Source organism: Pyrus communis, chromosome 11, assembly GCF_041283825.1.
Source record: "Pyrus communis isolate YQ-2024b chromosome 11, ASM4128382v1, whole genome shotgun sequence".
NCBI lineage: Eukaryota > Viridiplantae > Streptophyta > Magnoliopsida > Rosales > Rosaceae > Pyrus > Pyrus communis.
In genome coordinates this window covers 1,404,976-1,430,553 of record NC_142575.1, presented here as the reverse complement: position 1 = coordinate 1,430,553, position 25,578 = coordinate 1,404,976, and the positions used below count along the sequence as shown (strand labels likewise).

At 35.8% G+C, this 25,578-nt stretch overlaps 4 protein-coding genes and 2 pseudogenes across 7 annotated transcripts in view; 2 read left to right on the top strand and 4 right to left on the bottom strand.

The window, feature by feature from the left end:
- The first annotated feature begins 390 nt into the window (after window positions 1-390).
- Window positions 391-2,717, top strand: LOC137743711 (accelerated cell death 11). The gene is made up of 4 exons (XM_068483646.2): window positions 391-646; window positions 1,192-1,364; window positions 1,563-1,708; window positions 2,448-2,717. The coding sequence occupies exons 1-4, from the start codon at window positions 425-427 to the stop codon at window positions 2,564-2,566; spliced, it is 660 nt and encodes a 219-aa protein (XP_068339747.1). The 5' UTR covers window positions 391-424; the 3' UTR covers window positions 2,567-2,717.
- A 2,084-nt stretch (window positions 2,718-4,801) lies between these two features.
- LOC137742188 (disease resistance protein At4g27190) overlaps window positions 4,802-25,578 on the top strand; it is a 73,912-nt gene continuing 53,135 nt past the window's right edge. For 2 of the 4 annotated variants that reach the window (XR_015953315.1, XM_088679694.1), the window contains exon 1: window positions 4,803-5,192. The gene's annotated coding sequence lies outside the window, so the exon portion shown is untranslated. Of the gene's footprint in view, window positions 5,193-25,578 lie in introns of all 4 variants that reach the window. The other 2 variants (XM_088679693.1, XM_088679691.1) reach the window with 2 other exon arrangements.
- LOC148692635 (uncharacterized) lies at window positions 11,777-12,745 on the bottom strand (annotated as a pseudogene).
- Window positions 14,422-16,703, bottom strand: LOC148692634 (uncharacterized). The gene is made up of 6 exons (XM_088679502.1): window positions 16,478-16,703; window positions 15,737-15,948; window positions 15,414-15,632; window positions 15,238-15,330; window positions 15,030-15,131; window positions 14,422-14,922 (listed from the first exon to the last, which is right to left on the bottom strand). The coding sequence occupies exons 1-6, from the start codon at window positions 16,701-16,703 to the stop codon at window positions 14,422-14,424; spliced, it is 1,353 nt and encodes a 450-aa protein (XP_088535628.1).
- LOC148692633 (uncharacterized) lies at window positions 21,148-21,999 on the bottom strand. Its single transcript, XM_088680191.1, has 2 exons — window positions 21,943-21,999; window positions 21,148-21,840 (listed from the first exon to the last, which is right to left on the bottom strand). Exons 1-2 carry the CDS (start codon window positions 21,997-21,999, stop codon window positions 21,148-21,150), a joined length of 750 nt encoding a protein of 249 aa, XP_088536317.1.
- On the bottom strand, window positions 22,133-24,803 carry LOC148692632 (uncharacterized; annotated as a pseudogene).

Genomic DNA, 25,578 nt, shown 5'->3' with positions numbered 1-25,578 from the left:
CACAGTTCCATAGCCAAATCAAGCTAACCCAACTAACAACACTCTGTAAGCCACTCAGCAACTTCTAGATTGAGTAAGTACAAATTTCTAAGCAGTTATGTATAAATTTAACAACTTTTCCGATTTGGGCACGAAACAATAGCGCAAGTGAAAGCCTTTAACTAGCCCAATGGCTCGGACCGTCGGTGTTGGGCCCATAAGATCGCCTAACTGATGGGCGTGGGCTACTGATGCTTTTGTTGATTTGCGGAATTGAGTCACCCAATAACTCCATTTGGGAGGGGTGGAATTGCTCTAACAGATGAACCACCGTTAACTTATACATTGAATAATTTTTGTTATACAAAAGAAAAATTATTAAAATTAAATATATACCGACCATTTGACTGGTTGACTTATAAAAGTCTGAGAAAGGAGCAGAGACATGGTGAACAAAAATTATAGAATGGCAAGGGTAGTGGGAAGGAAAGATGAGAGAATTCTGACAAGGCTGGCAGATGAATTTGAACAACTGGGCGCTCAGCTGAATTCTCCGGTACCAACCATGGAAATTGACAAGTTCACTCAATCCTGCCATCTCGTTTCTCCTCTCATTCGACACTTAGGCGTCGCTATGAAGTTCGCCGACATCGAGTACTCTGCTAAGGTATTATTCATCTCTTACACTTGATGAGGAGTTTGATGCTTTTTGGCGATGGGTAGATTTGGCTTGATACCTTGTCATTTTCTTCTACATTAATTTGAATCAAATTTCTAAAGTTTCATACAAAATTTGGGTGTACTTTAGGGTTTTGGTGGATTGTGATTGATGAGGGGTTTGATTTCTTAAGTGTTTTTAAAACATCTGAAATCGTTTTTGATGAAAATATTTTTAGAATAAATCCTTAGCAAAAACGCAACTGAATTCGGAAAAATCACTTCAACTGCTTGTTAGAAGAGTGTTCATTCCAGAAAGTACTTCAAGTACTTCTAGAACTCAAAAATATTTTCTCTAAAAACAATTTTTGTCATTTTAAAAGCACTTTCAAACCAGCTCTTAAGTTATATAACGCTCATTTTAAGACATTTTACATATTTCAAAGATGATTTTATTCATAATTTTCTTTTGATTTTGTTCAATACTTCCCTTTGATGTGAGTGTTTCTTTGGGTTTTGTAGTTATATTTTGATTAATGTGGATGTGGTTATCAGGTTAGTGGGGTTGTAAAGGCAGGAAAGTCAGTTAATACTCTAGAAGACTTGCTTGACCATGACATACAGAAGAATACCATTAAGCACTTTAGTAGTAGCTCGAGAATGCTCATCAGAGTGAAGCGTTCACTTGAGATGCTTAAGATAATATTCGAGAAAATTATGGCCTCAAGGTTTTACTTATCTCAACCCTAGCCTCGATCTTCTCTTAGTTCATTGCTTCATTGACATGTCTTATAAGATCATTTTCATTTGCAAATACAATTTCATCCGTAGTTGTGCTGCTACGTCCACTCATATGTTATATTTTCTCATATCCACTTGATTTATATTTCCGTTCACATGTTCTTCTTCTTTTTTCACTTGGACAGCGAAAATACTCTCATGGATCCGGTTAACACAGCATATAAACAAGTTTTTTACCCCTACTACGGATGGGCTAGTAGAAAGACTGTTGCGGGTGCACTGCAAAACCTTCCTACAAAGTCACTGTTCTTCAAAAGGCTAAAAGTAGATGGTAAGACTATTCTAGTATGTAACTCATCATTGTCGTCATACTATCTGCTCCCAAACTGGGTTTCGATAGCTACCGTGGCCAGTTGCAGGTTCTTTCTTTCATATCCAATATAGAGAGGGAAAAAAAAAAAAAAAAAAAAAATCTTAGGTTGAGATATTGAGCATAATTAACATGAACTTACTATGAATGCTATATATGTAAATTCTAATATCAATGACAATAAATTATGCCGAGAATATTTAGTAGGCTAGATGACTGGTTTACAAGACATTAGACTCTCAAGGATTCTCGGTGCCCTAATGAAGTAAATATATTGGAGCCTTAACCCTATACAATCGATGAGGACCCTTCTTACGTAAACACAAGATATAGAATCATTATGGGACTCTAATTGATTTAACAGAGTTTGGGCTGAAGTCTTTTTCGTTAATAGGCTGGATTTGATGAAAGCCCTAGCTATAAAACAAGGTAGCAGTCCCTGCTTCCATACCAGTCGAATCTCACAAAACTACAAACCTATTTCGTTACTAGAGTTCATAAAGGATATAGGAAGTAGAAGGCTACTTCTGTTTGTACCGAGAATGGCCATGCCTGCATGTAAGTGCTTCTGCTTTGCACTGCATGCATGTCTTGGTATACTTGTTGCTTATTTGCTATAACTGTAACCCTAGTTCTATATTGATCCATGAGGGTTGGACTTGATTGGTAACACAGTTTGTTTGGTATTCTATTTTGTCAGAGGTATCGGCTTTTGTTCAGATGCAAAGGACAGTTACTGCGTTGGATCCTCTGATACACTACATTGATAACTTATTCCATTCAAGGGAGTCAGTTCAAGAGCTGCTACGCTTGCTTTGATCGATTTCATTCTTTCGCACTTTATGCATTTTTACAAATATGCTTTGATTTCCGTATTTCATGTGTATTGTATGATTGAATATTAGTGTGATGAATCTTATAAGGAATCAGATTGTTATTTGATTTTGTTGTAATTATGATATTTTTCTTATCTTCATTGCCCTGCCATTCCATTCCATTCCATACTTCGTGTACTGTTGGTCAACTTTTTTGAACTAGAAGGTCTGGCCACAGTTCAAAGCGTGGTAAAAAGTCACATTTTCATATTGGCCACGGGTTCTTTACCTTATTTTCCCTTTTCTTGTAGTGCACTTACACATCACATCTTAGGTATATGGGCTAGATTATTTGTTTTAAGTATAGGCTAAATTGGATGAATAATTTTTGTGGTTATAGAGTATTTAGAAGATAACCTTGTATAAAATAATTAGAAATTAAGCTCTTATGGATAAGTCCGTAAGAATTCAAACCCAAAATTAAAAATTTCATTAATAGCTCCCATCTAAGTTTCACGTGTGAAGCTAAAATTGTTACTTCATTTTCCCTTTCAATTTTGGGTTGAGTTAGTGTTATGACTGGTTGTTAAGGGTTGACGTTTGATAAAAGAAAAAAAGGTTAAGGGTTGGCTGTGTGCGGAAAGCAGGGAAGGTTCATGTCCCTGGTCCCATATCGTCGGGTTTTGCAGCAAAAAGGAAAGAAAATAACAAATCCAACGTTGAAGCATGGGATTATAGATATTAGCCCACACTCTTTTCAAATTCTATCCGCCGCCCTTATATAATGACAAACGCTACGTCAATTCACGGCATGTTTTCATGGACGTTTGTGTTCAACTTGATAATTGGAAAAAGTTGTCGCTCTTTCATATCAAAGCACACCCGGAACGACCAATCAAAACAAGGACGACGCAAAACAGGGGGAAGCCCTCAACAGCCGCCAAGCGGGTTGGCAAGTTTTGCATGCACCCCTCGGGAAACTACGTGGCGTCTTGATCCAATATAGACTGATATGTGTAAATATCTCTTTATATGGTACTGCATTATTGAGTTAAAATGTTAACATAGCGACGAACTCGGTATAAATAAGTTCTTGTCAATTATAGGAGTAAGAAGGGATGCCATTGGATGTGGTTTTGTTCAGACAACATGTCTTGTATTTTCTCCCAATTGTGTCAACCATTTACGACGTGATCCTGTGGATGACGTAGTTAGCCTTTCTACCACATCTTTGAATTTCAGAGTAGAATTTCATGAATTTCCCCTTCTGCCCAGGCCATGTCCCCAAATCGGTTGTCCTGTCTTCTGGGCCAATAGGGTCTATATTCCAGAAGTTTTTGTGATCAGGGGCATGTGGAATGACTACTCGTAGCGGAATAGCTTGTAGATCACCATCTAGCAAGAATGCGATGAAAGGGCCTATTCTATATTTAACTCTAAGTTACATGGGCGTTTTTGCCTTTTTACACCTCTTAATTTGAGTTTAGTAATTAAATTAAATTCTCTACCCCAAAACAAAGTAGACAGCCTATAAATGTGGAACTGGATCCTCTCTGAGGCAAACCCTCGGGATCTTGCTGAGCGACAAACATGGGCTGTTGGATTTCGATCCAACGACTATAACTATTATAACTTTAAGAGGGATCCTCCTGTCTGTAGCCGTTGGATCGAAATTCAACGACCCATGTTTCTCGCTCAGCAGGATCCCGAGGGTTTGCCTCAAAGAGGATCCAGGTCCTATAAATGTCTGAGCAACTATAGGCTCAATAGTGGAGAGGATTTTATGCTAACTATGAAAATAAAAAGCATTTCTGAATTTTGATGCATAGGGTCCGTTTGGCAAAGAATTAAAAATTTTGTTTTAGAAAGAACGTACTAACATCCAAAGTAGGGAACAAAAATTTAAAAGCATACAAGTCTATCTAGATGATAGTCGGGTGGCGAGATAAGACCTAGCGTCAAGGTAAGGCTAGACAATTTTGTGTAAATTATATATATATATATATATATATATATTATATCATTTAATTCAATTTATTATATAACATGTATTTTTTATTTTTTATTTTTTTAAAGAATGTATGTTTAAGGTGAGAGTTTTGAGTCCATATTATATGGTGTGGTCTAAAAAAATTCATTAAATAATACCTAGAAAAGAATAAAATAAAAATAAGATCATAAAATGATTGTTTTGGTGAGATAGGATAGGAGTATAAGAGACGATGACGAGGGGCTAATAAATTAAAAGAAAATAAAAGAAGGAAAAGAGAAGATGGGGGGACCATCGTAAAGAGGTAAAAAGGCAGGCTCTTCTTCGAGCGAACACCGAACGGAGCCTCTGCAACAAATATTTTTTTTTCCAGATTTCGGCGTTCTCCATATACGTCCTCCCAGCCCCTGACAGCTCCGCCTATTCCTGTCCAGGCGTCCGTCTAATATACGTTCCGATTTTGTGACCGAATTTTAGAACAGTGAGTCCATCTAGAGCTCTACAACTAGATAGAATTATGTGATGAATGAATAGCTGTGCTAACACCCCACCCCAACAGCAACCTAGTCGAAGTTGAACTGGACGGCCATGGCGGCGGAGTCTAGTTGGTGAATCAAATCTCAGATCATCAAGTTGTCAGGTATAAATAGAAAACGCAAATGTACAACCTGTTGGAAATTATGTATTTAATTTACTTAGATTAGATATTGAGAGTGAATTACGGATGTCATTTTATTTCTAAGTTATTTTCTTAACTCTCTGTCCAGAAGAGGAGATTTAAAATTACTAATTAATTTCAAAATGACAGGATTTGAAATTATGGATTTTAATATTTTTAGAATTTGTGAGCTTTTTTATTTGTCTAATAATTTAAAATGATAATGTTAAGGAGACTAATTTTTTAAACCAAATTTACAAACCAAATTATATGTCACTAATAAGAAATAAACACGTTAAACAACACTTAAGTAATAATTCAATCATCAACATCTACATCATTTGCTTTACAAAATTTGATTTAGAAATTTGATCTCCCTAACATTACACAATTTAAAAGTATAATAAAATTTAAATACAGAAGGTGCAAGTTGGTAAATGTGCTAGGGGCCAGGTGATAGTCTAGTGGGTGGTGAAGGCTGTTTGATGATTGGTAGCGGTGTATATAGTGAAAGTCATAGTTGTGGTGTTTTCAACAATGGTGATGGGAGTGGAGTAACGGTTGCAGTGGCGGCACAAACGACGATAATGGTGGGCGTGGTGCAGGTGGTGATGGCAAGGTGGTTGTGGCATGATGGTGGCAGAGGCTTGGGTAGTGGGTGTGTAAGAGTGAAGGAGACTATAACTATGAATTGTAAAAATTTAGAAATGAAACTATTTACTTGAAATTTAAAGTTGGAATTTAAAGGCCCAATCCTAAACATAACACGCACTAAGTCTTTACCATCTTAAAAATGAACTCTACTAGTTCCTTGTAAATAGATTATAGATATCTTTTTTAATGGTCGTAAATACTCAAAAATAGTAATCACGCACTCCAAATTACAATCACTAATAAACATCTTTTGTTTAGTTATATAGGCCGCTACTTGTTGTAACTCTCAGAAACTAGACATCATAGTATTCTTTTTAAGGATAAATTCAATATAAAGCCAATTTTGTGATGTTATTATTAGGAATAGTCCACTTTCTAAAAATAGGTCCATTGATTATCTTTTTGTTTAGTCTGTGATAAAACTGAAAATTTTAAGGAATTGTAAAAATAAATTCCTTCAACTGTAGAGCATTCAGTCTCTTTACTAAATACTATACTAATGCAAGTGATCATTTACCACAGTGGTGGAAATGTGTTATGCCCTTGCATGACGATGTAGTTTCGAACCCCATCGGTAGCTAATCTAACATCTAACTAACTAATGCAGTACTGCTATTGCTCAACTCAAAAAATATACTGATATCATAACTTTTTTGTCGATAATCTACGTATATCACAGATAAATCGATTTTAGTTGCATATATTATAGATATTTTTTGCTTATAATCTACCTCTTTATAATTAGTTGTATTCAATACTATCTTAAATAAATTTCGGTTGAAACATTTTATAGTCTTATTATTATATAAGTATGTGACAAGTAGACTCAATTTTGAAAACAAATTAGATTTTTGGACTGAATCTAAACACACTCTTTTTAATTAGCAGACACCTAGAAAGTCTAAAGTATCTTTTTTTAATTAACATACAACTAGAAAGTCCAGTTGAAGTTTAGCTAAAATTTAATTTAGTTGCTGTTGTAGCCTATTTTATCTGACAAGGGGAAGGGGGTCAGCTGCAAGAAGAGAGATGTGTTTGTAGAATTGTAGAGGAATGTGTGTTGAGAGATATATTATTTCCCCTACGTAGTGCCTTTATTTATAGTAATAAGGTAGAGAAGAAATTCTTCTTCTCCAAGGAATACAAGTCCTAATAGGAAAGAATAACTAGAATAAAATCTAATCTATGATTTATACAATCACACATAAACTAGGAAAGTTTACAACACTCCCTCTTGAGTGTGTGAATACTTAAGTGGATTCAGCATCATGTAGAGGTTGAGGAAGTCGACTCGTTGACACTGATTATGGGAACAATGCTTATTCTCAATAAGGTAGGAACTTGAATAAAGAAGTAAGTATCACAAAAAATCCTATGGCTATGGTAAAAATCCAGAGTAGGAACAAAATCCTTAGTCTAAGGAAAAATGAGTGAGAAATGCAAAGTAAAAAGAAACGTCTACGGGACGTCATCAGGAATATGACCAGTCCAAGGTGGGTGCCTCGTTAAAACCTCATTAGGTAGTAAAAGCCCAGTGGGAAAAATGCTCTTAATCGTAGAGAAAAAGAGTACATTAAAATCAAGCAAGTATACTTCAGGATACTGCCCTTGAGTTTGACACAATTCTAAAAAGAACTAATAATGTTACAACTCAGAAAGTTTACGCATGTTAATTCCTTCAACAAGCTTCTGAAACATCGTCTTCGACACTGATTTGGTGAAGAGGTCGACCAGATTGTATTGCGAACAGATTTGCGTGACTTCAATCTTCTGATACTCTTGTTGTTAATGTGAGAAGAAGAACTTCAGCGTAATATGCTTGGTGTTGTCTCCTTTGATATAACCCTTCTTGAGTTGTTTGATGCATGCTGCGTTGTCTTCATAAATCGTCGTCGGGACATCTACAACGGGGTAAAGATCGCAGAAGCTTCAAATATGGTTCACTACTGCTTTCAACCAAAAACATTCCTGAGTTGCTTCATGTAAGGTGATAATTTTAGCATGGTTAGACGAAGTGGTAACTAAGGTTTGTTTAATTGACCTCCAAGAGATTGTGGTGCCTCCAACGGTAAAGATATAACCCGTTTGAGAACGCGTCTTATGCGGATCAGATAAGTATCATGCGCCGGCATAACCAATAAGGCGAGATTAACTTGAGAAGCAGAGAGTGTGACATCATTCAAGGATCTGTAGGGATAGAACAAGCCTAAATATGTAGTACCCTTAAGGTAGCGAAAGATGTCTTTAACGCCAGTCCAGTGTCTGCATGTTGGTGCATTACTGTATCTTGCCAAAAGATTAACAGAGAAGGAGATGTTAGGTTTAGTGCATTAAGTTAAGTACAATAAAACACCTATCGCACTTAGATAAGGAACTTCAGGCTCTAAAATCTCTTCATCATCCTCATTCGGATGGAAAAGATATCGTTTTGCATCTAGTGATCGAACGACCATATGAGTACTTGAAGGCTTAGCTTTATCCTCGTTTAAGCGGCGCAACACCTTTTGGGTGTAGTTCGATTGATGAACTAAGATTCCATCCGAACAATGCTTTATCTCAAGACCGAGACAATATCGAGTCCTTACTAGATCTTTCATCTCAAATTTCGACTTCAGGTGCGCAGCAGTTCTCGCGAGCTCTTTAGGAGTTCTGATAAGATTCATGTCATTGACATATACTGCAACAATCGTAAATCTGGAATGTGACTTCTTAATGAACACACAAGGGCATAGTTCGTTGTTCATATATCCCTGACTAGTTAAATACTCATTCAGATGGTTATACCATATTTTTCTGGATTGCTTCAAACAGTAAAGTGAATGCCTTAGCTGAATTGAGAGTGTGTTCCAAGATATGGAAATATTTGACCCAGTCAACGTAAGTCCTTCGGGAACTTTCATGTAAATTTTCGTATTAAGATCCCCATAAAGATACGCATTTACTACGTTCATCAGCTGTATATTCAGTTTTTTCAGAAACTACCAAACTGATAAAGTAGCGAAAAGTAATCACATCCATAACGAGTGAATAAGTTTTGTCATAGTCAATCCCAGGGTGTTATGAGAAGCCTTGCGCAACAAGACGAGCTTTGTAACACACAATTTCGTTCTTCTCATTACGTTTTCGAACGAAAACCCACTTGTAGCCAATGGGCTTCACATGTGGAGGAGTATGAGCTGCAGGTCCAAACACCTTACGTTTCGCAAGCGAATCGAGTTCGACTTGGATTACTTGTTTCCAGTTTGACCAATCAGTTCTACATCAACATTCATCAATGGCATGCGGTTCAATGTCATCGCTCAACATGATCTCAGTAGCTACTGCAAATGCTAATGCATTGTTGACGATCATCTTATTTCTACACCATACATCATCTAAGCTAGCATAATAGACCGAAATCTCATGATTCTTGGAAGAAAGTTTCGTCTCTTCAATGACACTTCCGTAATGTAGAATTTCCTCATGAGTTGGATATAATGAGTAAGCAACAGTTGGATTCACGGTCGGCTCTTCAGGTGCTTATGTTGTGGGTTTTCTTTTCTAGGGGTGTGAATCCTTTGAACTAAGAGTTCTGCCATGCTTTTGTGTAGGGGCAGATGATTGGCTAGCCGCTAATGTACGTGGATTAGCCAAAGTGGTGTCCTGGGCCTCCAGGAAGGAAGTCTGTCGTACATTTGGTACATCCATATTCGCAGCTGGAATATGTGATTTTGTCACTCGCGCTAGATTGTTGAAAACATCTGGCATGCTCTGAGCTATCATCTGGAGATCTAATATGCACTGCACTTCAATTTCAGACTGAGCGATGTGGGGATTTAAATGAGACAAATTGGGAGTCGTCCACGATATTTCACATCGTTCTTCAGGAACGTTGACATTCTTATCTCCCCCTAATGATGGGAAGACTGTCTCATAGAAGTGACAATCAGCAAAATGAGCGGTAAACAGATCGCCTATCAAAGGTTTTAAGTAACGAATGATCGAAAGAGAATCATATCTGACATAGATTCTCATTATTCGCTAAGGCCTTATTTTTGTATGTAAGGGCGGTCAAATCGGCACATAGACCACACAACCAAAAACGTGCATATGTGATATGTCGGGTTCGTATCTGGTAACCAACTGAAGGGCGCTATATGATTGTGTCGCAACATAGCTCAGGCGGATCAACTTAGTTGTATGCAATATTGCAAGGCCCTAAGCAGTGATCAGGAGCTTGGTACATATGACTAATGATTGAGCAATCATTTGTAAGCGATTAATGAATGCCTATGGTAGGCCGTTCTCGGTGTAAACATGGCGTACTGGATGTTCAACTTCAACCTCAACCAACATGCAATAGTCATCAAAAGTTTTAGATGTGAATCTCCAGCATTATCCAATCGAATATATTTGATCGGATAATTAGGATGGTGAGCCCTGAGCTTGATAACCTGAGCCAAAAGTTTGGAGAATGCAGCGTTCTTTGTGGATAACAAGCACACATGTGACCAACGTGTGGAAGCGTCAACCAAAATCATAAAATATCTAAATGGTCCGCAGAAATGATGAATTGGTCCATAAATGTCCCCCTAAATCCGTTGTAGAAAAATGGGAGGATTCGAACGAATCTTGTTATAAGAAGGCTTAATGATAAGTTTTCCCATGAAACAGGTTTCACATGTGATTCCTTGAATCGAACCTAAACCTCGGGTTAGTGGATGCCCGTGTAATGATTTGAGGATACTGCACATCGCTATTCGCTCAGGATGTCCCAAACTATCATGCCAAAGTGTAATTTCGTGCGCAGTCCTAGAGGTAAGGCCGACCACATAGTGGCATTCTATGGGGTGTATGGTTGTAGTATATAGACCACTCGAGATATGCTCAATCTTTTTTAGAATATGCTTCTGGTCATATTCGTAGAATACTATGCATAGAAATTCAACTTTGTTTTCTACGTGGTAATTGTTTTCTCTAATATCCTTGAAACCTAACAACGTTAATCCGAAACGTGGAGAATAAAGTGCCTCATCAATGGTCAAGATTATACTATTGGACAACATTATACATGCCTTACCGTATCTTTCAATCAGGTTGGATGAGCTTGAGAGGGTTGTTAGATGTGCATTCTTAGGTATAAAGTTAGTGAAATAGATGTGTTCATGCAAAACGGTGTGCGTGGTTGCACAATCTGCCAGACAACTAACTTCCCCACTAGTCATACCTAGAATGAAAAATTAATTTGAATCGGTCACATGCATAAAAGTTCTTAAAAACAAATATCCATTCAAAATAATTTCATTTATTCAAGGATGGTAATTAATTAAAAACTTAATATCCAAAAACAAACCACCAACAAATAATCCAAGCATAAAGGAAAAAATAGTTCAAAATTTAACCAAAAAACAAGGGGGGTTCAGCAACATCCTGCGGAATTCGACCCCAACGTCTTATTTCAACTAAAAAATAGTTTATGTTTAAGATTCTAATCTTCCATAGGGATGGTATCCTCTTGAAAGTCAGAAACCTTCATCATTGTAGTCTCCGGTTTGTCCACTTGCATAAAGTGTGATTCAAACTTCTTACGACGAGAACGATATTTAACTACAACCTTCTGGGGAGCTCGGAAAACACGGGACCAATGGTCTTTTGAACCATAGCGATAACATATATCCGCAGCCATGGTTTCAGGTGTTTTACCCTTATTTTTGAAATTCAGGGCCTTGGGAGCAAGATTTGGGCACTTCTGGGCTTTGTTTCCTCACTTAAGTAGGCATTGACTCTGTCGACCTCGGGGTGGCTTCTGGCCGCCCCTACCACGCCTCTTTTGGCATTGTGGGCGTTGGTTTGTGCTATAGTGTGCTTCAGGCACAACAGTCGCCCCAGTAAATCGAGCTTGATGATTCTTCATTAACAGCTGATTTTTCTTTTTAGTGATAAGTAAAACATAGATCAAATCTAAAAACTTTAATTAACTTCTGAGCTCTATATTGTTGCTGCAGGACAATATTAGTAGCAGAGAAGGTCGAATAGGTATTCTCAAGGAGATCTTCTTCGGTCAAAGTTTCGTTACAAAACTTGAGAAGTCATCGGATTCGACAAACTTTAGAATTATATTCATTCACAGACTTAAAGTCTTGGAAGCACAAATGCTGCCAATCATGTCTTGCTTCAGGCAAAAAGATGTTCTTTTGGTGATCAAAACGATCAGCCAAAGCGACCCATAGTGCTCATGGATCCTCCTCAGCAAGATATTCAGTTTGCAGAGCGTCATGAATATGTCCTCGGATGAAGATCATAGCGGTGGCTTTCTCAGCTTCGCCAACCGGATTGTCTGTCTCATCTTCAATGGCGGGACGCAAATCTTTGCAGTGAGATGGAGTTTTACATCTTAGACCTACTTAAGGTAGTTCATTCCAGAGACCTTTAAAGCGGTGAAGTCGAGTTTGTTCAAATTCGACATGTTTCTATCACAAAATAGATGGACAAGATGTGGTTACTCTAATGGAGAAAAATCAATTAATTCACATATGAGTAGAACATTCTAGTTCTAATAGACATGTATTGGTTTAAATTTGCATGAAAAACTTCGGGTTTTCATAGGTGATGTTTTTAATGAAAAACTTTAGGTTTTTAATGAAAAACTTTAGGTTTTCAAACAAGGTAAATTTATAAAAACTTCAGATTTCAAAGTAATTATGAACTTCAGGTTCATATGTTCCTGCAGGCAAACACAAATATATATATACAGAAATATGCAACAAGAAAATTGCAAATAGAACTTCAAGTTTATAATTATAATTAAATTAATTATTCAGAGTTCGGGTCAAATTTAAAGTGTGGCTGAAAAATATAAAAACTCATTGGGCCTAAAATAATTAGGCGATTAAACTCAGGGCCCAAAATAAGGCCAAAGCCCACTGGTAGGCTAATCAAATAGGTGTCGTGCGTCCCAGGCCTGAATATTGGGCAGGTTTGGTCTCGGGCAGAGCATGCAGGTTGGCCTAGCATCACAAAATAAGTGGCTGCATGCGCAAGCCCAAGATAGGGGCCCATAAAGGGCACAGATCAGCTATGATGCAAACACGGGAGCATAGATACTCCAACGAAGCTGGGATCCAATGCTGTACACACATATACACCAGTAGAAACTAAGATTCTGTGTTTCACACTACATGGGAGAAACGGAAAGAGCTTAGATGGGATAAACTGGTTCTCAGGTCAGGTTATCACCAAAGCCCAAAGGGCTGGTGATGTGGGTCAAAACTCTTAGCACAAGCAGGCAAAAAAATAAAGGTGTTGTGCGAATGGATCGAATGGAATTCGAGGCCCGTTAAGGCTCAGGTGGGATCTTCAGGCCACCCTAACGGCGCTGGGTGTGGGCATCCGTCGAAGCTAGTCAGCGGCATCGCTTTAGGCAGTGTTCCATGGTCGGTGCAAGCCGTTGGTTCATCAGAAAACCAAAATTGAACGACGGAAATGGAATCTTAACGTTGGGGGGGGGGGAATCGAAAGGATTCGATTGAATCTAATTAAAAACTCATGAAATTCTTCTGGAATTTCAAAAAATTGTTGGTGAAAACGATGAGTTTCGTCTAAATCACATGACAACCGGTCGTGTTTCGTTGAAAAAATCGATGGGGAAGACTTGCACTACTACAATATATGTTATCACCGGCGGAGGAAAAACCGACGAGAAATCAAATTTCTGTCGAAAATTTGGCACAAATCCGACATTAAACAATGTAATGTCACATTTCAATAGCGACACTATTGCTAGCGTCGCGAAAGGGCTTCAGTGTCGTTTTTTGAGCTTAATCCGCCACTACACAGCGTCGGTTTAAAGCGACACTAATCTTAACGTCGGTTTAAAGCGACGCATACTTACACGTGCATCAGCTATTTAATAATAAAGTATGCAATCTACTGTCTCTTTTAATTGACATTATATTAAAATTAATTAAATAAAATATCCCTTAAACCGACGTTAGATAACAATTAAATAAATAAAATATAAAATCTAGTAACGGTCTTAACCGACACTATATCTGTTAATAATAATAAAAATAGATCGACAACTGCATGCAATTTCAATTAATTCCAACTACAATAAATTATATAATCAAAATAATAAATTTTAAGATCTAAATAAACATTAATGAAAATAAATAACAAAAACAATAGTGCCAAACTGTACATCTAACATTTCACATAAAATCCAAAAAGTTGTCCGTCGTAACAAGCATTAAATCCGACATTACAAACATAACATAAAAAAACAAAAAGATAAAACAATTATAGTGTCGTATTTAACCGACAAGAAAAAGAACCAATTAAACTACCCAACCGAATCTGCGCCTGAACGTCGTCCAAATCCTTCTGCTTGAGAACCTTCTCCTTGAGATCCTCCATCTGATCCAAAAATCCTCGACAAGTCCACATCAAATCCAACACCTGCAAGCATTCCAGAAAACCCCCCAGCTGGAACTTCAGGAAAAGATCCACTAGGAGCAGCCATCTCAGGTCGATATACTGGCACTTGATAAGGTGGCTGCTGCATGTATGGCATGGGCTGCTACTGCATGTATGGCATGGGCTGCGCAGGCATCGGATACACAGGATATGAAGGTTGCTGATTATGGCCAGCATACGGATATGCAGGGGGAGGCTGACTTTGGCCCGACTGTTGAGGAGGTTGACTCTGGCCTGATTGTTGGGTTCCCGGGTTATACGGTGGTTGTGGCTGAAATCTTTGAAAAAACCATGCAAACAACTGATTTTGCTTGTTCTCTAGGTTCGAAATCCGTTTATTATTATTTTCGTCCCTCATTTTCAACTCATTATTTTGAGTCATCAGCAACGCCATTGAACTCTTAGATGATCTCCTGGAGGAAATTGATGTAGAAGATGAAGAAGATGCATAAGACACCATATCAGGAGTCACACCATGACCGTATCCTCTGACTCTATTATGCCTCTCAGGACCCATAGTATCAACATAAACTTGGGTCCTAAGATCTTCACTATCCTCCTGGCCCGACTCAATCAATGTTTGCAGATTGCTCTCCATTGTTGACTTGCATTACAATTTTTAAAAACAAAAATTCAATCGTAAAACAGAAAAATAAGCTAAAGATAATAAATACTAATAAAATCAAATACTAACACGAAAAAATCTATTACCCCTGTACGCTCCGATGTTTCATCAATCCATGTTTTATCTTTTCGTGTATGACATTCACGAAAAAAGGCTACAGGATCTGCTTCTTTCCCATGCTTCTTCCGCTTTATCAAAAATAAAATTTCCTACAGACAATATAAGCAAACCTCATACTAAAAATAAATATAATTATTTAAAATTAATCATTTCTTCAAAATGTACAATCCATACATATTCTTCCCGCACTCTTGCAAAGGATTTTGTACCAGTGGTATGGTTCATTGATTTCAATCCCCGATTAATCTTATTTTTTTTAGCAACCTCCTGGAAAAAAAAAACGAAAGAAAAAAAAAAGATTATATTAGGCAAATTTAAAGTTATAACGAAATAAATCGTGTAAGGTTTACCTTTGTTTTGTCTCTATTCCAATATGTCAACAAATCATCCCACTGGGCAGGAATCACATCAGGAGGAGGCTCGCTGCGCACCTCTTCTGCTCTTTTAGTATAATACTTTTTTTTTAACTTATTTCTAAACTCTTTGTGCGCATGCTCTGCAATCTTAAGCGTCATATGACGGATCAAAGGCATTTTTACTATATCTGCATCTTCAAAAAAAATATTTCCCTACATACATAAAAACAAAAAACAAAAAAAATCACGCTAGTCAATTATTATTACAATCATTGACTTATTCTTCTATTTTCAACTAAAAATAAAAACACCTATACCTTTATTCTATTCCAGAAAGCTTCCTTATCTTTTTCTGTAACCTTACGCCAATCTTTCTCCAACGGCAGATTTCTATAGTCCCTAACCTCCGCTGCTACATGTTTTGAAAAAGCACTAGCATTATCACTAATGCATTTTCCGGACGAATCAAACGAACAAAGCTGTTTCGTCCATTTAGGAATTGAGGGTCCACGCCTCCGTTGAGATGTACCTTGTTAATACAAACACACAATTAAAAACCAGGAAACAAATGTATATTTTCAGTTTAGCAATAATAATAGTTCAAACACACACACAAAAAAATAAAAATAAAAACTGAGATTAATAACAATTCAAAAAAGAACCAGCAGCACCCTCGTCCTCTTCCAAATGACGTTCTTCACAACGTTGATCTTCACGAGAACTATCCATAGCAAAATTTAATGGAAGGAGAAGGAATATGGCTGAAATGGGGGAAAGAGTAGGCCAGAAATGGGGGATAGAGACGAGAGACAGAAGTGGGGGATAGAGACGAGAGTGAGACAGAAATGGGGGATAGAGACGAGAGTACACCAGAAATGGAGTGGAATCACGGAAGAGATAGGAAATAAAGAAGATTAAATATGGATAATTGCATAGCGTCGAAATATGAACACTTTGCGTCGGTTAAAACCGACACAAGGTTTGACTCGACCTAACATACTTTTGACAGAAAGCCTACACACGTAACCTGACATCTTTAGGCAGAAAGCCTGACATACTTTTCAATGGAAGACCATTGCGTCGGTTAAAACCAACGTTATGTGGCACAGTGTCGAAATAAGGACCCATTGCGTCGAAATAAGGACACATTGTGTCGCTTAAAACCGACACTATGTCTGACTCAACATCATTATAGCTTTTGACTGAAAGCCTGACAGTACCGTCTGACTCAACCATCATTATAGCCTGACATACTATGTCAATACCGTCGAAATTAGGCCACATTGCGTCGGTTAAAACCGACGTTAGACCGACAGATTTTTATAACGTCGAAATAAGAACAAGTTTGTGTTGAAATAAGATAAAATTTGCGTCGAAATAAGAACAAATTTGTGTAGTGTCTCTAACAGAAAATCCATTGTAGCAGATAGTCTCGAAAGTGTATAATTTTGCATCGGTTAAAGCCAATATAAGCATAATTTGACATGATAATGACTGACAAAGTCTTCCAACCCATTCCCCCGTGCAAAAAAACGGGGAAAATTCCCGCCCAACATAAAAAAAAAGTTTTAACTTACAAAAAAAAGAGAACAAGGATAAAAATAGAAACAAAAAAAATAAAAAAATTTAATCCAAAATTAAAAAGTAATCAGTTATGTTATCTCATATAATATTTTAATAAATAAATTTATTAAGTTGAATCAATTTTTTTTGCACTGTAATTGTTATTTTAATTTGTTTTTATTTTGATAATTTTTTGTTGTTATTTACTAGAATGGATTAGATGAACATAATTTGAGTTGTTTTGAGAAAATGGAATGAATAATATTTATAAGCATTTATGTTAAATTAACAATATTAAATATAACATAAACTTATAATATTTAGTAATATAAGTATATATTATGGATTAGATGAGCATTTCTCAAAAGTTTAACTTTGATAACATTTGGTTGTTATTTACTATAATGGATTAGATGACTTTGATAACATTTAATTTGTTGTTATTTTGATAACTTTGATAACATTTGGTTGTTATTTACTATAATGGATTAGATGAGCATTTCTCAAAAGTTTAAACCTTGCCAATGTAACTCAAAGCTTGCATTTTATTCTTTTTACAAAATCATCAATTTTCATTGATCATCATCCATTGTATTCATATAGGTTCAAGGAGTGTAGCTGTAAAAAATCATCAAAATCGGGCTTACAATAACCGTTAAATCGTCATTTTTAGTTGATAACCGTCGAAATTTTTTGTCCCATTACTTCATCCCAGAATGTTTGTTTTTTGCGATTTTTTTCGTATACGATCTCCAATTATATACAAACATGTTTGACGGTTGGATCGTTGAAATTAGTTTCGTAGAATGCGTATCCCATCAAAACGATAGATTCACTAAGACTTAAGAGTTTATTCATACTTTCATTAAGTATAACGTAAGATTTTGTGGTATCCACTAGTATAAATATTTTAATTTGAAGATCGAATTCATTCATTGTATTCATATAGGTTCAAGGAGTGTAGCTGTAAAAAATCATCAAAATCGAACTTAAAATAACCGTTAAATCGTCATTTTTCGTTGATAACCGTCGAAATTTTTTGTCCCGTTACTTCATCCCAGAATGTTTGTTTTTTGCGATTTTTTTCGTATACGATCTCGAATTATATACAAACATGTTTGACGGTTGGATCATTGAAATTAGTTTCGTAGAATGCGTATCGCATCAAAACGATAGATTCACTAAGACTTAAGAGTTTATTCACACTTTCATTAAGTATAACTTAAGATTTTGTGGTATCCACTAGTATAAATATTTTAATTTGAAGATCGAATTCATTCATTGTATTCATATAGGTTCAAGGAGTGTAGCTGTAAAAAATCATCAAAATCGGACTTAAAATAACCGTTAAATCGTCATTTTTTGTTGATAACCGTCAAAAATTTTTGTCCTGTTACTTCATCCCAGAATGTTTGTTTTTTGCGATTTTTTTCGTATACGATCTCGAATTATATACAAACATGTTTGACGGTTGGATCATTGAAATTAGTTTCGTAGAATGCGTATCCCATCAAAACGATAGATTCACTAAGACTTAAGGGGGTGTTTGTTTGGCCTCCTTAAGTTTCACTGGATTGGCTAGGATTAATAGTGACTGAAATACCATGTTTGTTAGCAGCCGGGATTATCTTTAATGAGACTAAAGGGGACTCGCCTAGACTAAATGCCTCACTAGGCGGTCTTAGCGAGACCCCCCGAAATTGGGCGGATTGCTAAGACCAGCTCTCCTTCGCCCCTTTCCGCTTCACTCTTCGTCAGTTCTCTACCTTTCTCCTCCCGACTGCTATTTTTTTCCCGTAAGACTCCTATTCCAGCGAAGCCACCATGGATCTGTGGTCAGAAACTCTTCTTTGAGAAACCCATTTCATGGAGTTTTTGTAAATTCATTTCGTGGATCTGTAGCCCTTCCCTTTTCAATACCAAATCCAACTCCCAAAATTTCAACCCAGAAAACCAAAAAATCCAAAAAGCCAAAAACCCAGAAAATTGAGAAACCGAAAGCAGATTCAACCCCATCTCCCCACCTTCGAGCCACTCACGCATGCATCCCGCCTCCAACTCCCAAATTTTCATTTTCGTTCTTGTTCTTTGGTTTGATTTTAAGATTTGAAAGGGATTTTGTGAGAGGAATAGAAGAGGCAGACAAAGATTTGCAGTGAAGAGGAAGAGAGAGATTTGTAAAATCTTCGAATAAAAGAGGCAGAGAAAGATTTGAAGTGCCACAGATAAAATGGCAGAGAAATGGGAGAGGGGAGGGATGCAGTGGGCGGACAAAAAAAATGAGAGAGGAATATGAATCAGAGCTTGATCAAAATAAAAAGAAGGAAGATAGTTCTAGAAAGGAAAATGATAATTTAATAATAAAATATTAGTATATATAGATTAAATTAATAATAAAATGTTGTAAATATAAATTTAATAATATAATATATGAGTCCTGTTTTTAGTCCGATACAACATTAAACGCTTTACTAAATTAGTCCACCTTAGTCTATTCTAAGCCAATCCAGCTTAGTCCCTAAAGCTAATCCAGTCCGAGATAGTCCGGTGCAACAAACGCACCCTAAGAGTTTATTCACACTTTCATTAAGTATAACTTAAGATTTTGTGGTATCCACTAGTATAAATATTTTAATTTGAAGATCGAATTCATTCATTGTATTCATATAGGTTCAAGGAGTGTAGCTGTAAAAAATCATCAAAATCGGACTTAAAATAACCGTTAAATCGTCATTTTTTGTTGATAACCGTCGAAATTTTTTGTACTGTTACTTCATCCCAGAATGTTTGTTTTTTGCGATTTTTTTCGTATACGATCTCGAATTATATACAAACATGTTTGACGGTTGGATCGTTGAAATTAGTTTCGTAGAATTCGTATAATAATTATATATATAATTATTATAGTTTTTAGGGGTGTAAAACTGTTAAATTAATGATTTATATATGTTGTAAAACTGTTAATAATTATAATAATTATCATTTTGCATGAAGTAATGTTTTATATATGTTGTTCCACTCCACCTCGCAAGAGGTTTTTTTTTATTTTTTATTTTATTACGGTGTAGCGCCTCTAAAAACGTCTTGGATGTTCTTCATTCTAATAGCTAAAGCTATACCGTTTACGTATTGTGGCTAATTAATTGCATTAATGTCCAAAGTCAAGCTAACTCCCTTTCATTCGTTTTTTATTTATTCACGTTTTGACTATTGATGGCATTGGCTTCCTCTAAATTTCAACACCAAGAAAACTTCTTGTTTTTGTTAGGCTCTTTTTTCTCTAACGTTTCAGTTACTCAGTACTGAATTGCTTAACTATTTTTCTTTCTATTTTTTTTCCTTCTTTTTAGTATTTCTTCTCCATAGGCAGTGCATCTCACAAACATGCAGGGAACCAAAAAAAATAAAAAGGAACGAAAACCTAACAAAGAGGAAATTATTTATAATACATCCATGAAAATTAAAGAAAACCTTATGAGGAAATTAGAAGTCAAAACTATAAAAAAAAAAAAAAAAAAAAAAAAACAAAGCATCATTATATAAGTAGAGAGTAATAACATGTACCTTTAAATTAGACAATTTACCCATAGCAACACTTTTACTCCAATTGATTGAAGAAGACTGTAAATTAAGTATTTATTCAAGTTTGAGTTAAAAGTTTGTGATCACGTTTATGAAATAACTAATAATGTGATGCTGTACCTTAATCTTCTTCCTACACCCACATAATTGGCTAGTTAGAATATTCATGTGTTATAATTATGAATAATTAATTGGCAAACATATTATAAAGGAAGAATATTGTCAAAGATAGATAGGATATGTAGGAGAGAAGAATGATAGGATATGTAGGATTATTATAGTTTTTAAAACTGTTAAAACTGTTAAATTATATACAATTATTACATATGATTCACAACATTGCGTCAAAATATGATAATAATGTGTCGCATAAAACCGACGTAAGGTTAACATTGCGTCGGAATAGGCTAAGGTTGCGTCGGTTAAAACCGACGCTAAGTCTGACACACATGACATATGCCGTCGGTTAAAAGCGACAGGAAACAAGGAAAAAAAAAAAAAACAGAAATATAATTTTATGATACGATATCATAGCATACAAAATGAAACAAAGTCTAATTAATACAAAAAAAAATTAATATATTTATTCCCTGTCATCATCTGTTAACTCATCGTCGGTATTGGCATGATTAACGAACCCGGTAGGCAACGCTAATGATTCAAGAAAGGGAGTCTCTTCCACGCCAACCCTTGTATGGAAATTTTCATTATCAAGAATTCGATCATCCAAGTTCGGCATGGCATAATCATCAATAGCATCACTATCCTCTAACACGTCAAATAAATCTCTTGGCTGAGTTCGAACAACTACGTGCCAATCTTTTTCAATCGTGTCCTCCACGTAAAATGCCTGTAATGCTTGTGATGCTAGTATGAAAGGATCCTCTTTAAATCCCAATTGATTGAAATTCACCATAGTAAATCCATATTGATCAGTCTTCATTCCTCGTGGACTTTCACTATTAACCCATTCGCACTTAAATAACATCACAGCTCGACCCCTATCTCCTGCTTCAGTAGGACCACAATATTTGACCTCGAACATATCTACAACTCTGCCATAACAATTCACTTGCCCAATTGCTCCAGGAACATTTGCAGGTACAAAGACACCACAATTTTGATTCTTATGCTTATCATCCACAGATTTTATACGAAATCTAAATCCATGAACAATGTGACTTTTGTATCTACTCACAACCCTACTAGGATAATTAGCTAGCCAATGCAAGTCTTGAGATATCAATGTGTCATTAGCATCATATCTTGAATTCATCTGTAATAAGTATGAAGATAAAAATTGACAGAATAACTATAAACATGTTATAATTAAAATGCAAAACAATAAATAAATAATATGATTGTTATATCAACTCACATGTTGCTTAAACCATTCTGGAAATTCTTTCTTGCTTAGCTCCTTAATTTGTCGCATAGTTAACCTTTCTCGACGATGTTTAGTTTTCAAGAATTCTTCATGTTGCCTACACAATTATGTCCAATTTAGATAATTATTTTTTCAAAGTTAAAAAAACCAATAAAACATTAAGACGTATGATTAAACGTTCTTACCTTCTAAATGGGCTAACTTTATCACAATTATTTAGAATGTATCTATGGCACTGATCAAGAACATTTAGATCGAGCTCCACATTTTCTCCTGAACCCATTTAACATCCTTTCGAGTAAAAAATTGATAACCCACCAGATACTCCACGTCCAATACCATCTTCATTTCGGCCTTTACGGGTACGACGAGACTCAACGTCTGTAAGATACATGGAACAAAATGACAAGCACTCATCCACCAAATATGCTTCAGCAATAGAACCTTCAGGACGACCCTTATTACGAACATAGCGCTTCAGTGTTTGCAAATACCTACAATTATAAAACGAAATACAAATTATTATAATTATTAATTAAAGTTATGACTACAATTGTAAAAAAATTATAAAAATTTATTCATTACTGTTCAATTGGATACATCCATCTATATTGAACAGGCCCTGCAAGAGCTGCTTCATCTGCCAAGTGAACTGGGAGGTGCACCATTATATCAAAAAATGCAGGAGGGAATATTTTCTCAAGTTGACATAATGTCAAGGCAATTCTTGAATTCAGTTGCTTAAATCCTTCCTCAGACTCCTTCTTACTACATAACTGTTTGAAAATTACACTCAACTCTAATAAAACCATAGTAACAGCTTTAGACAAAACCGGGCGTATTGCAAGCGGGAGTAACTGCTGCATTAAAACATGGCAATCATGACTTTTCAACCCATGTATTTTTCGTTCATTCACGTGCACACATCGCGACAGATTTGATGAATATCCATCTGGGACCCGAATAGTAGACAATACTTTACAAAACGCAGTTTTTTCTTCTCTTTTCAATGTGAACAATGCTGGAGGTCGAAATGTTCTATTTCCTTCTCTACGTGGGTGTTGACTATGTCTTATGTTCAAGAATTCAAGATCTGCACGTGCCGCCAATCCATCTTTAGACTTTTCTATATCTAGCAATGTTCCCACCACACTGTCACATATATTCTTCTCGATATGCATAACATCAAGATTGTGTCTAATCAACAGATGCCTCCAATAAGGTAGTTCATAAAAAATCGATTTCTTCTTCCACTGACTGTTACTACTTGTACTGCTCGAAGCTCTTCTTCTGCGTTGCCCAACTGAAGCATCTTTGTTTGGTTTTCCAAAAGTAAATCTCAATGTAGAAAGTTCTTCGAGACATTGTAAACCAGTCCACTGCCTTGGTGCACTACGATGCTCTCGACGACCATTAAAAGTGATGGTTTGCCTTCGAAACCTATGATTATCTTCAAGAAAACGTCGATGCCCCATATAACAAATCTTGCGACTCTCTGGCAAGTAAATAGATTCTTTATCATGCATGTAATGTGGACAAGCTTTATAGCCATGTGTACTCCATCTTGACAACATTCCATAAGCCGGAAAATCACTTATAGTCCATAACACGGCAGCCTTCATCGTAAAACTTTGGTTGGAATACGCATCATAAGTGGGAATGCCCACCTCCCACAACTCATTCAGCTCGTCAATCAATGGATGCATGTATACATCAATCTCTTTACCAGGACTGCGCGGTCCTGGTATTAACAAAGACAATAACAAATTTGGTTGCTTCATGCACATCCAAGGTGGCAAATTATAAACAGAAAGCACCACAGGCCATGTGCTATGATCATTCCTTATTTTCCCAAAAGGATTAAATCCATCACTGGCCAACCCTAATCGGACATTTCGAATTTCTGACGCAAAATCCGGATATAAATTATCCAAATGCTTCCATGCGGGAGAATCTGAAGGATGTCTCATAAACTCATCCTTAGGACATTCAGTTGCATGCCATCTCATATGTTCAGCCATATGCTTCGACATAAAAAATCGTTGCAATCGTGGTTTTAAAGGAAAATACCACATAACCTTAGCTGCGACCTTTTTCCTCGAGCTATCCTCTGCATTGGTAATTTTATATCTTGATTTACCACAAACTGAGCACACGGTCAAATATGAAGTATCTTTCCAATAGATCATGCAATCATTGGGACATGCATCAATTTTCACATACGACAGCCCCAAGTCATTTATAAGTTTTTTTGCCTTATAACAGGATTCAGGCAAACAATCCCCTTCAGGCAACATTCTTTTAATTAACTCCAGTAAAGTGGTGAAGATCTCGTCAGGCATTCCCACTAAACACTTGATCTGATACAATCTTACAACTGCTTCCAATTTCTTAAACTCCTTACAACCTGGCCACAAATCTTGATCTTCCTCTTCAAGCAACTTAAAAAAAGTCTGCACCTCTTCTGGACGCCCTTCCCCAATACGGGGTTCAGTAGATGGCCCAACACCTTCTTCTGTTAATGGTTGGACAAATACATCATTAAGAAAATCATGCATGCCAATCACCTCATCTCCTGTTTCTTCTTCTCCAATTCCCACATTTTGCTCTCCAATGTTTTGCTCGCCATGATGTCGCCAACAAGCGTTTTTATAATCTTTATCCATATCATACAATATGAGATGTTCAACAATGGTGTTCCTAACAAAAGTATATCGATTACAACATCTTTTGCAAGGACATCTAAACTTATCAGGACCAACACCATTTGCAACTGCTTGATCCAAAAACAAATTAATTCCAGTTGTATACGCTTCAAAATTTCGGGGTATTGTCAACCAACTCTTATCCATATTTTACCACTTTACGAAGGTAAAATATTACGTTGACACTAAGATGCCTACAATCTTTCAATCCCTATCATGTAGGCATAACTATCAAAATTTTCAATTTCTATCTTTCACCCCTCGAACTCTATCACGATTGCAATCTTTTAATTTTCAACACCTATTATAGTAAAAACAAATTAAAATAACAACAAAAAGTTATCAAAATTATGCTCATCTAATCCATTCTAATAAATAACAACCAAAAGTTATCAAACTTATCAAAATAACAACAAATTCAAATAACAATTAGAGTGCAAAAAAAATTAATTAATATATTCTTATATTCCTAAATATTATAAGTTTAGGTTATATTCTTATATGAAAGGTTATATTCTTATATGAAAGGATATTCTTATATTATAAGTTTAGGTTATATTCTTATGAAAGGTTATATTCTTATATTCTTATATTCCTAAATATTATAAGTTTAGGTTATATTCTTATTAGAATGCAAAAAAAAAAAAAAAATTAACATAATATATTCTTATATTACTCAATATTATAAGTTTATGTTATATTTAATATTGTTAATTTAACATAAATGCTTATAAATATTATTCATTCCATTTTCTCATAACAATTCAAATTATGTTCATCTAATCCATTCTAGTAAATAACAACAAAAAATTATCAAAATAACAACAAATTAAAATAACAATTAGAGTGCAAAAAAAAAAAAATTAACATAATATATTCTTATATTACTCAATATTATAAGTTTATGTTATATTTAATATTG